This window comes from Corvus moneduloides, chromosome 4, assembly GCF_009650955.1.
Source record: "Corvus moneduloides isolate bCorMon1 chromosome 4, bCorMon1.pri, whole genome shotgun sequence".
In the NCBI taxonomy this organism is placed as follows: domain Eukaryota; kingdom Metazoa; phylum Chordata; class Aves; order Passeriformes; family Corvidae; genus Corvus; species Corvus moneduloides.
In genome coordinates this window covers 42,060,013-42,072,907 of record NC_045479.1, presented here as the reverse complement: position 1 = coordinate 42,072,907, position 12,895 = coordinate 42,060,013, and the positions used below count along the sequence as shown (strand labels likewise).

The following is a 12,895-nucleotide window of genomic DNA, read 5'->3' as shown; positions in this document are numbered from 1 at the left end:
AAGGCTGCGTGTTAAACTCACAGTGCCTGCTCCACACTTGCTAGCTGGGATCCTCTGGAAGCAAAGGAAATTGATATTAAGACAGATTGACAAAGCAAATTCTTCTGGGAAAGATCTCTGCAGTGCAGGATGGAGGAGGCAGTGAGACAGCAAGCAAAGACCTCACCAATCCACAGCAGTGCTCAAACTCCTCCAAGGAGCAAGAGGCCTTCTCTCGGCCAGAAGCAGAGCCATAAATCAATCTTGGGTAACAAGGGAAAGAAAGAGAACTTCTATGGACCCAGCTGAAGTTATGTCAAATTTGTGCAGATGGGGAAGCCAGAGAAAGCATGAGTGTGGAAAGAGACTTCACCTTATCAGAAAGAAGGGCTGTTTTTGCTTGGGTATTCAGATTGAAGATTATCTCATTCCAGTTTAGTTTCCTTCTGATGAAACAGAATGGGACCCTTTTGTTTGCCCTTGCATACGTGGCCCCCTGATTCCACACCAAGGCAAAGCCCAAGTGGAGAGGCACAGCCATGTAGGGACAGATCTTAGATGCACTGCTTCCAGAAGGAGATGCTCTTGCAGGACATGACTCAGACCAACCTCATGCTTATCATTCTCATTTGGCCCCATAGAGGCTGTCTACAAAGAGCTTTACTCCAGACTTAAGCTTTCTCTTTTGTTGCAGCAGTATTATTTTCCTGTTTCTGCTTTCTCCTGCCCCAAAGACACTGGCTCAGCTCCGGTGGCATGTGCACACTTGGGGGAAAGAGCCATTCATCACTGTCAGGAGACGTGCTGTACACAGCCGGTCAGCTCTCACCTCCCGCTGCTCCTGCAGCGAGGGCTGCAAATCTTGAAAAGATGCATAACATGCACATTGCAGACAGCCATTCATCATCACAGAGCTGTGCCCCCCGACACCCAGGCACAGCCCAGCAAGGTGCTCTAGCAGTGTGCACCTCCCGCTCCCTGCCACCTTGCAGCGAGACACAAGAGCACAGACACAGAAAGCAAGGCAAGTGACTGCGGATGATGGTTTCTGCTGCAAAAATTATATCCTCTCTCTCCTCCAGAAAGGCCCAGTGCTGCAAAGGTGCCCCATAATCATTAAATTATGAAAATGTAAGTTGCTGGAAGGAAATTAATATCAGGCATGACTGGGGAAAAGGTTGCTTTCTCATGAAGTAATTATGAAATTAAAATTTGATCTCTCCCTGGCGATTGTACAAAGGATACGGCTGAGGTCTCAAACACAACAATACAGCCAGGATTTCAGCAGAAGAAGCACACAATGTTTCACTAGACAAAAAAGCTCAATTAAAACAAATGGGGGAAGGATGATTTTTTGTAAATTACATGATTTTGGCTAAAAGGCACAATCAAGCAGGTTAGAGCACAGGGTTTGCAGACTTCCAATTACTTTTTACAAGTTGGAATCAAGCTGTTAGGAAATGCAGCTTATCTGAATAAGACTAATAATGCTAAGCTAATTAGACCCTCAGGCATTAGCCAGCAGATAAATTCAGGCCAAAAAGAGGGACACTGTCACTTTAAATACTGCCTTGGGATCGGTGGAAAAGCTAATGAGGAGTGTCAGTTGGGGCTGTTTTATTAGGTGGTTCTCTAGAGACTATAGCCTGAGGTTTCTGTAGCAGGGCTTCGGCGCTTGATTCAATAAATCAATTTATATTAAAGGAGGGTGCAACACAGGCGCCAGCTCCATAAAGCATTTCTGTGGCATTTCTCAATCTGCTCAGGCATTCCTTGGGCAGGCTACCTGAATGTGCTGTCAAAGGACATTGAGCCCAGCAATAAAGAATAAGATAGCGGCTGCATCGGCAATATTTGTTCAAATCAGCTCACACATTACCAAGCAAAACATGTACATTGGCTCTCACTGGGGTATTCTGGATCCCCAATAAGTGATTAATGAGAGCCTGGTTTTTGTGAGCTGGAGTCTGAACCGCAGACGGCAAGGCAGGCTGCACAATGAAAGCAAAAGGCATCCATCTCAAACAAAATAAAACGGCTTGAAAAGTGAAGTTGCTTTTTTAATCAGATGCTTAGAGGCTGAAAGACATTCCCTGTTGGAAAGAAAAGGGCGAGCGCAGAGTAGGCTGGCAGCTTTCCAGGCAGTGGACAATATTGACTCTAGAATAAAATGGGTTTTGCTTAGCGCTTGCCTCAGGGCACCAGCCTCCCAGCTTTGGAATAAATCATGAGGGCGGGCGATTCCCCAGCACGGGCTGACCCTCGGGAGCTGACCCCGTGTGCCACAGCACCCCCTCACCAGACATATGGACACGGAGCTGGCATGGGCTCCACTGCTGCTGCAAAGACGGCACACTCAGAGTCAGTGCCCAATTCCCCTGCTCACTGCCTCCTTGGGCTGCAGCCCATGGTGTATGGTGGGTACTACACTGCCTCAGACCATTTCTGATGGGGTGCAGGTCAGCTCTGCTGTTCGGCTCTGCCTCTCCTGGAGGGCAAAGGAAGCAACCAACAAATAGGTCAAAAAATATACTTGTTATCTAGATCTCTTTTGCCATGCTAAAATCAAGTCAAAAAGCTGAAGTTGTGAGCTGGAAACAAGCCTTTAAAGAACTCCACTTCAAAGCAAGCAGTAGAAAAGCCACTGTTTTTGTTCCAAGGACGAGCAGAGAATTAATTTTGAAACTACCAAAGTTGATGGCAATTGGTAGTGCCTTCTGCATGTCTTTGGTTAAGCACAGTGCTGTACTGCTACTCCAGCCCCATGGAAGGCTGAGGGGGGAACTCTGGAAGGAGCCACAGTGAAGGACACAGCCAGTCAGAAATGCAAGTTTGGGAAGGTTCTAGGATATAGTCGAAGTAAAGTCCTTCAAAATTGTTCACAGTGGATGTACAAGTGAGGGAAATCTGACCAACTGTGTCTTAACTTTAAAAGGCAGAGACAGAGAACACTAATTCTGTGTAGTCCTTTAAAGGAGCAGCTATCACCAGGCCTGCTGTTTACCCCCACTATACTGTCATTTCAGGTTACTTGCCCCCCTTTTTAGCACTGACCACTCTCTGCTTACATGGCCCCTGAGTCTTTCCTGATGCTTCTGTTGCCAGGACTTGCCAAAGTCACCAGGACACCTCTCTCCGATACAAGTTTAACCTCTACAAGCCATGGGCTTGAAAACCCCAGCCCAGAGACCCAGCTGTGAAAGACTGTCAGTAACACAAATATCTGCCAGCAAATTATGGCTGGAGACAGCTTGAAAGCTTGTTCAGCAGGACACACTGCTCTTAAGATGCCTCGCCAGCTACAGTACATGTTTTGCAACAGTTGTTCAACCACAACACACATGGGGCAAGGGTGCAGGAAGGGCAGCTCATGGTCAGCTCTCACCAGTGTGGGATTTATTTTAGGTACATTTAATACAGCATTATTTCTCATTGCAATTGCCACTGCAAAGAAAGGAGAAAGGGTAGGAGTGCGGAGCGAGAAGGGAAAGGCTGGTCTCAAAGCAGTAACAGGCAGCTTGGACTAGTGATGCGGTACACATTGCTGGATCAGTGGTTGTCCTAATGCTGTGGGGAAACTTGGCAGCTGTGCTACCACTGTGGGCTGTGGAGACAAAGCCAGTGTGGAAACTTCACATTAAAAAAAAAAAAAAAAGTAAGAAAAAGCAGAAAGAAAAAATAAAGGGCCAAATGCATTATAACAGACCCAAAGACAATAATCTTTTGTAATCCAAACAAGCTGGGCAAGCCAAGCCATTGTTGAGAATCTGAAAAGCTCCGGAGCAAAGGAGGAGGATAAAAATGAAGAAAAAAAAAGTCATACAGCTTCTAATAGAAAACACAAAAAGTATGCTGAATTGTAAAATAAAACAGTTTGTGTTCCTGAAGAAACATCAAAGCCGAGAGTGTTCTACATTCTCTCACTAAAGGATTCAGTAATTATGTATAAGAGTGGCTATTTCTTCCTACTATCACCTGCACCTCTCTACATGTATGTGCAAATGTCAACACACAGTGAGGTTAGTGACCAAAAAACAACTCAGACAATTATCATCTGCATTGTATGTGATAAAAGTTCAGCAGCATTTTAGTGTATCAAGCTCTGGCTGGCCAAAGCGCCATATGACATTTTCAAGAAAAGGAATATATATGCTAATTTATTCTCCATGATAGATAGTGTCCTTAGAAACAAATGCAAAACAGACATGTCCTCAGTCACTGTGTCCTGATGCATCAGCTGAATCCAGGAATTAGAAAGAAAATAGAAGCAAAATCCTTGAAGTGGAAAACAACCACTAAGAAACCTCTGCAGCCTCAAACCGTCACCTCTGAGGGCCCACCAAACTGGAAATTGAATGTCTTGTCCACAATCTCAACCATTAAAATTGACCCAGACTCTTAGATAAACAGAAACTGATTGCTTCTCCTCTGCCTAGGAGATCACTGCACACAATTCAATGGATAACAAACACCTTGGGCAAAACCTTGTGAAAATAAATGGATCCTTATTTAGAAGGGCTCTGTTTTACACAAATGTATGGCAATAGAGCAATTTCCTCATCATTTTATTGTCCCGAGGCAACCAAACAAAGAGGTAACTGATGCACTAGTTGTGCAATATGGAGCAGATAAAAGACTCCAATTCTTTTATTAGGACAAAAATGTAGGCCCCATTTTTCACTTCCATCCAGAAGTCAAAAGGAACAGCAGGGAGAGGCAGCCTCATCACAGTCTCCACATGCTTCTGCTTGGCACAGGTCATCTTTTTCTGGGACAATACTGTGATGAATTCAGACCTGAATTTTCAAGTCATAGATCAAGCATTTATTCCAGAACAACTGCTTACAGCTAAGCCTATTTGTACTGAACTGGTGACAATTTTTGCATTGACCATATTAGAATCTCTAACTGGATCAACATGTGTTCTAGACTTGAGGAAATTCAGAAAAATCAACTGGAAAACAACTGTTTTCTCCTCTCTGCTATATGCTAGAGCTAAGAGAGTTCACAAACCAGTACTGAAAAGCAACACATTGAATCAAATCTGCCAATTTGAATTATCAAAGTTCTTCTACCTTACTCATTATTCTACATTCAGAATTTCTGTTCCTTTTTCTAATGCCAAACAGTATTAGCTATGTAATAACCATTTTGGATAAGGTAAAGTGCTATGTACACATTCACAAGTGAGGTAGAAACTAATATACAGAATTATCTCTTCACTTAACTTTTAAACTTTCCAATGCTGTACAAATCTCAACATTCTGCTGGTGATTTGGACTGGAAAAATTACTGTAGTAAGCAAAACTTCCACTAAGTTTTTTTGACGTTTCATTTGGAACTTCTAGTGTGCATAAATAGTTATTTTTTCCTCTTCATGCTTTACTTTGTATTTATCAAAACCAAATTTGATCACTGTGATGCCCATTTGTGTTAATCACCTAATTCTTTTGCAGTACTTCATGGTCATTCTTGTTTAACAAGAAAAGAGCTGTGGTGTCAAGTGCCAATGCTACAACTTCAACCATTCCAACCTCATTTCCTTTCCAGACCACTAACCAACCAGGGAAATGCAAAACAGCTCCCATGAACCTGAAGAAACTCTCTCTGCCTTCCAACCATGACGACAGAAATCTGTTCTTGCCCTCCTCTCAGGAAGTTCCTATGATACTTCTGTAGCTCTTCCCCACATGTTTGTCCTCCCAATTGGCATGTCACATCTTGAAAAAGAGCTTTTGGAAGTCTACATGAAACCATTCTTTACTGATGCCTCCAGAGACATCTGGGAGTTTAACAAAAAAATCTTTCTTTTGCAGAAACTTGGAGAGTGTCTCATGATCTTCCAAATGTTTTGCTGTCTAAGTCCTCGGATGATCCAATGTTCTCATTCTGTTCCTATTCTTTTGCTCATGCCTGTAGCCTTTTTAAAATGTGAAGTCATCATTCTCAGGGTGAAACTGCATATTCTACTAGCAGCTGTTCAAGATGACAGACAATGATGGTTATTCTCAGATTTACATGTTCTGCACAAACACTTCAGATTATACTAAACTTAGATCATTATTCTGCCATTAAAACATCGTTATGTTTATGGTCCATAAAGCATGGAACAAATCAAAAGTTATGTAGAGCTGTAGCTGTATGCGAGCATCCAGGCTTCCCAACCTAAAACAGGCTTTATTTTTTAACCCTTCTGTTCATTCTCTTCCTGAAAGGACATTTACTACGGATGCTAAAACATAAATGTCATGGAAATGAAGACCATTTGCATATATTGGGCTTTTGAATTTATAGGTCACGCACAAAACTCACAACAGCAAACATTAGGGCTTCTCCAAGGAGCCTCTTGAACCAACAAAAAACAATGAAGACATTTAGCCAGAAACAAAAAATCCACATAATTCTTTCTGTCTTTGCTTCTTTAAGTCCATGCTGTTCATTCAAGCCTTTTCATTTTAGGCTGGTTCAGATAGGCCCATGTCTAAAACAATTCCTCAAGGGATATCCAAATCAAGAGCCAGCTGCACTGGAGTAGGGAGGCAGCTCTTCCCTTCTGCAAGCTTTCCTCGGCATGTGAAGGTATGATGGCCCAATGTCTTGGTTTAAAAGACAAATGTCTGACCCACTGATCCAGAATTTATAAAAAGCTACTTCCAAGATAGGAAAATTGTTTACCTTTCAGAAAGATCCCCTGGCACATCTTCCCCTTTATATGCTTGCTCTGCTTTGAGTGCTCACACGTTAAAATGAAACAAGGTCCTGGCTCTGGAGGGAGGTTAACTAATTTAAAAGATTGTCTTCTAGAAGAAAGGTACATCTGAAAAAAGGAAATGCCTTTTCTCATAGTACACAGTGGTACACCTCCATGTTTGATGCAGCTTACACTAATCAAAGACAGGCACGAAGCAGGCATTGCTGGGGAGAAGGCTGACCCCATGCTGAGAAGGACACATTCTTACCAGCCAGTCATGTTGAAGTCACGGTACAGCATCCTCTTCCCAACTTCCTTGCGCTGCACCCTCCGTGGAAACTCTAAATGTGTGAATTCATTTCCCAGCAAGTGGGGCTGCATGTAAGCCTGCGGGCAGAAATCAAACCACAGATACCACATAAAACAAGACATCATCTATTTTTAATGAGACAGTATTACCATCCCTTCCTGGTCCCTTCCCACACAAATTCCACCCCCTCCTCTACCCTTCTTTTTAAATAAGGAAGATTATGTGCTCCATTTCAACAAACAATGCACATACACCATTTTTGACCGTGCCTGATATCCAGCAGCAGCCTTTTAGGGAGCAGGCCTCTTGCCCTCAAAATTCTTCATTTCTTCTCCCTGCTCCTCAAGATTTGGGATCTCTAAACCACACTTCATCCATTGACCCTGAAGGAGTCTGCAGAGCTTTGTAAAACAGAACACATGCCCTTTTGTAAGTCAGCAAGAGGGAAAGGAATGATCAAATACAAAACCATGGAGAGACTTGGAGGGATGAGTGTGCAGTGAAGCTCAAGCTTTTTGATTCCTAGTTCAGCTATGCCAACAACACAGAAAACCTAACATTGCTACCACACTTTGTCACCACCTCAAGACAAATGCACCCCATCATACGACACTGCAAATAAACACAAGCTACAGAGCCATTTATTTTCTTGTTTTTGAAAAACTACTTCCTTCATGCAAAACAGACTTTTATAAAAGCAGCAGCAGTTTTGTGTCATTACTGCAACTAAGGTCTTTGATGGTTGTACTGTTCAAATGCTGCTCATGTCCTTTCTGGTGCACTGCTCTGCAGATGCTGGGAGGCCTCTCTGCCAGAGCTGTCCCTCTGGCTCATGTTCTCCAAAGCTGACCATAGTCGAGAGCATCACGAGGCTCTTCATCCACAGTATAAATTTTTGGGCTGAATTTATACATGAGCACTTGACATGATAGGTTAATCCTAAACATACTCTATTTCTTCTTTTTGAAATAAATCTCACTCCTTTTTCTTTAGTACTCAAATAAACAAGCCTTTCTCCCTCTGTCTGCAAAGCTGCGTTGTGAATGAGCTCTTATGAAAGACAGTCAAATTGGCTAGGGAACCGAAAAAAGTTGCATTTCTTAACCTTTTGCAGATAACTCTTTTTCCTTATCCAGCCAGTTGAGGCAATAAAGTCTGCCTTATCTTCAGCAGCAGCTGCCATCAAGGGAGACGAAATGAGCTGGGGTTTAGTTTGTGTGTATGTCATAAATCTAGTGCTCATCAACGGTAAGCAGGAAGCACTGGAAGCCCTTATTGATCTACCTGGCATCTGTCATGCAGATAGTTCACAATAAAATATTTCCTGCATTTAAGAGTTGAGCCTGCTCCCACTCAATTTAAGAGGAGCTCTATCAGGCTCAGCACATCACAATGCTAACTTGCTATCGGCTTGTCCCTGTTCCCATCGCCAGACATCCTTCCAGAAAACACCTCAAGCTTGGTTGAAACAGGACTGAGGAAGGTTGCTGTGTGTAGCAAACAAGATTGGATTCTGCTTTCAAGAGGTGGTTTTCAAGCATCCAAGCGTGATCTTGACATCGTGATCCTTTCCTGGAATAGGAACTCCATCAAATTCTCTCTGTGTACAGTTAAGGGAATTACATTTTTTTTCCTGCAGTCTACAGTCAGCCAAGGTCCCCTTCTCCACCCAAATACTGTTCTCAAGGACCCTCTAATTGGATCCCTCTCCTCATTACAGAAATGGTTGAGAAGCAGTAGTGACTTTTGAGAGGTTCAGCAGTATTAGTCCACATGAAGTTTTTCATACTTACAGAACTTCTTCCTTCAAAGGTACACGTAAGCTTTTTATTTTATTTATTTTCATTGCAGTTGCAAAAAGGATGGAAAATTCCTAATGATTTGATGTATCACAACATATGAACGACACTTGTTTGTATGACAACAAAGAGCTGGATTTTTTTGGTATTTTTAAAATTTTTTCTAGTCTATGACATTGTAAACAATTAAGTCAGTCTGCTTTGAAAGTGCAGTTCAGTTCACTTTTAAAAATGCACAGCCTACCTTGATTAAAACATTACAAACCAGTACCAGCTAAAGACTGTTGCCTGCCTACAAAACAAGGTCATACTTAAAGAAAAAAACCATCACACCTGATACCAACATGAAGTTACCTAACCTTCAGATTGTGAGATTATTCACCAGTCTGAATCAGAGGTCCAGAAGAAAAACATTAGAGGTTTTTAGCATTTTTAACTTAAAAACAAGAATTTCCTTTATTGTAAAGGTAGCGATCAGGAGAGACTGCACTGCATAAAGATTTACTCAGATGGAAAGTCTGAGGTCACAACTGAAATAAGATTAATAAAGCTGGCACCGTTACCAGTAGACTGCTAATGTTCAAATAAGACTTCTCTTCCGCAGCCAAGCCTCAATGCTTGATTTATAATCCAGGGATCTTAACTTGATTCTAATATTTTTGGCATCAGTAAAACAGAGGAAAAAGAGCAATTTGGAAGCTTCTGGTGTTCTGTGATCTGAATTCTTATGTGAAGAAATGGGGATTTTTGTTGTGCTTTGCTTTTTAATTTTCCATATTTTTTACCATTTTTTAAAAAGTTATTTTTGATGCTTCACGGGTAATTCTACACAGAGAAGAATGTTCCACTATAAAACTCAGCTGCAACATCCAGTTGGGTTTGTTGAGAACTGTTCTTCATGTACAAGGTGGGGGCTCTCCTCCCCAGCTCAAAAAAACCATGCTGGGCAGCAGAACCAGAAAGTAAATAAAAAGCAACACTTTGAAAATCTACAGATCTTTCAAATAGATATACAAGCAGACACCATAAAATGATGAATCCCCTCAAGTGATCAAACAGGAGACAAAAATGGTAAGTGAACCGACCACCAAAATTTCACCTGTGATGATGCAACATATTTTCCATTTTTTAATTTGTTTAGTCTCGATTTGCAAGAACCTCAGATCAGAAACACCACTCAGAGAACCTGAAATTTAACAAATAGTGTGACTATCAAACAATTTCTATATCCTTAAAAGGTATGTTCAGACAACATTGTTATTCTGTGTTATGGAACTGGAACATTTTTTGTGTTTTCTCCTTCAGAAGCTATTTGAGCTTTTTCGCATAAACCTGGCATAGTCTGCATCGTGTGTTTTTGGTACTCTGCCATTCTATGGTGTATTTTGTGGCTGAATGCATTGCATTCAAAATTAGTTATTTAAAATGGACTCCACTCAAGGAAATATTAGTCATGGTTCTTTAAAAAGGCCATTTATTTCCTGCTATGTTTCCTGATGATTAGAAAAGCAAACATGAAATTAAGATAAACCTAGACTTACACATTAGCACACTAGTTAATTAGGTGGCAGGAAACACTGCATGTATCTCATCTGTACCTCAGTAAGGCCTGCCAATGCCTTTTCCAGCTCCTTCAGTAGGCACTGCACTGGAATGTTGCTGGCACTAGTGGTTTCACTGTGTTCTGTGTTATTTTCAGAATTGCTGCTTTCCCCTACACGAACTACATCTTACAACTTCATACTTTTATCATATCATGCCCTTTTCTCCAAAAGGATATTCTACTACAAGGGACTACTGCTCTCAACAGCATGCGCAGCCCAGCGCACCCGGAAATTTTGCAGATGACTCAGCCATTTTCATAGGACACATTTAAACCAAAGAGAGATTAAAACTAAAGGATGTGGTGGTAAAAGGAAGGAGAAGAATAGAAGCCAAATCCATCCCTTGATTGGTCTCTTATCTTGTGAAAGGCCCAGACCCTTTCCAGAGAACCACACATCTTCTTTACCACAGCATCATGCACTCTGTCAGATGGTTGAAGCAATCCTACTCTGGGTGATACAGGGAGCCACAAACAGTAAGAGAATTACATCTTGACTGACTTGTAATTGAAGTGCTGACTGGACATTTAGGAGATCTAGGTGCATTTCCTCTTCAGGCTCAGGTTCTGCAGGCATCCTTCAGCAGGTGAGTTAGTATCACTTTTATCCTCACCTGAGCAACAATGTAAGAATAGATCCCCTTTGAGCCCATGACTATCTGGGCTCATGAACCTTTGTCTGAATGGTTGCAAACACAAAGAGAATCTGTGGTCACTGTCACTGGTGGCCACCTAGTCTCTACTAGCAGTGACACCTGCACTGGCAGCAGTGGTGCACCATTTCTGGTGAACTTTTGAGGGGCTGTTTGGCTGCACTCATGAAGATGCTACAAACACCACACTGACCTCACGTGACATCTCAGAAGTGCAACTTCAGTAACTAGTAGAAATACACCCATCTGCAGTATGCTCAATTCACCATTCATTTTAAACACATTTTCCAAGGGAATAAGTAACAAAATCGATCCTATTTACTGTTGCAATTTAGACTATCATGACTGAATTAATAGTCTCCTCAGAAGATGAAAGGAAAATTGCTTCTGGCTGTCATTGCCTGCACAACTGCTGAATGTACCAGAGCAGCTCCCAGGCAATACTGGATTTTTTTTCCCTTCAAGATACACTGATATGGTAAGCCAGGACTTTTCCCAAGTGCTGTGTGGAGCTCTCCTGCTACAGTGCTAAAAGCAAAAGAGAGACAGAAATTCAAAGAAAAAGGAGGCTTTTGAATGCCCACCAGTGGAAGGGAAGCGCCATGGTGCACTGAACCTCTACAGAAGCCGAAGGACCAAGGGAATACTGGTGCAAAGCTTTCACACTTTACATCTTAAGAAGCGCTCTCTGACTGAAGGATTGATTGCCTTCTGCAATACTCTCACAAGCTGCCTGACACAGAAGTCTGTCTCTGCCATACAGCCTGCCTGAAGTCTGCAGCTGTATGCTGCCTGCCCTCCTATGGAGCAATGACCATGCTCAGAGCTGCTTCAAAGTCAGAACAACTGGATAGTCAACTTTTTCTTTTCAGGTTTCCATGCCAGAGGCCTACTGCCAAGGCCATTCTTGGATGCATGTCAATAAACCTGCCAGGACAGGAAAAACATTGGCTTCCCTCCCCTCTCAGTTACTCTATCAGTACTAGCTGAAGCACAGTTTTGTCTAAGACTAGATTGGAGGACTTCATATAAAGATACTCACATGACCTGAACAACTCATTATCCCATGTATTTCTTTCCACACAGAAATTAAGGCACAGAAAAGAGGGCCTAAAAGAACATCCTGTGTGACTGAAGCAATCAACAGGCACTAAAGGCAGAGGAAAGCTCCTTCATCCTGACTGCACCAACAGCGTCTGCTGCACAGGGAACAGCCTGCAGGCTGTAAATCCATACCCTCCCTTTGCTTGTGCAGTAACTTCCTCATAGCGAGCAGTATCTTTGCACTTACCAAGTAGAATATTAATGCTAAAGTGATTAAATTATTTTCTTCCTATTGTGCAGGAACAGCAATGCACCATGTTTGAAACAAAGAAACTCAGCTTTAACTGCAAATAAGAAGATACACTCAAAGTAAATAACTTTCAGACAGGAACAACAGACGAGAGATGTTGATGGTAGAATAATAGACTGATAGCAGAACTTGGGGAACAGACAAGCGAGTAAGAGGAATTATTTGGGATCTAATCAGCAAGACAGATGCAAACTTTGGAGTGTAATGCTTATGCCAACCTTGCAAGAAATTTGGGGTAATCTTCTTTTTTTTAAACACTAAAAATCTTGCTTAGGGAGTGCTATGTTTGAAATGATCTGTAATTTTGTTTCATGCTCTTGCTGTCTTGCATGTATTCTCTTTGAACGTGATACCCACAGACCTGGCATATTTGTTACATACAGAATTAAAATAGACAAACAAAGGTAAAGGAATTTTCCACAGGAAACAGCAGAAATGTTTTTCAGATCAGCTACTGGTTTCAAATATAAGCCAGAAAGCACATCAAAAGAGAAGAAAAAACCCCT

General features: G+C 41.9%; 1 protein-coding gene across 2 annotated transcripts in view; it reads right to left on the bottom strand.

Annotated features, from left to right (window-relative positions):
* PPM1H (protein phosphatase, Mg2+/Mn2+ dependent 1H) overlaps positions 1-12,895 on the bottom strand; it is a 133,789-nt gene that overhangs the window by 27,790 nt on the left and 93,104 nt on the right. For both annotated transcript variants that reach the window (XR_004239575.1, XM_032105532.1), the window contains exon 6: positions 6,939-7,057. Coding sequence is in view for 1 of the 2 variants with exons in the window: in XM_032105532.1 (XP_031961423.1) it covers positions 6,939-7,057 (119 nt within the window). In the remaining variant the exon portion in view is untranslated. The remainder of the gene's footprint in view (positions 1-6,938; positions 7,058-12,895) is intronic.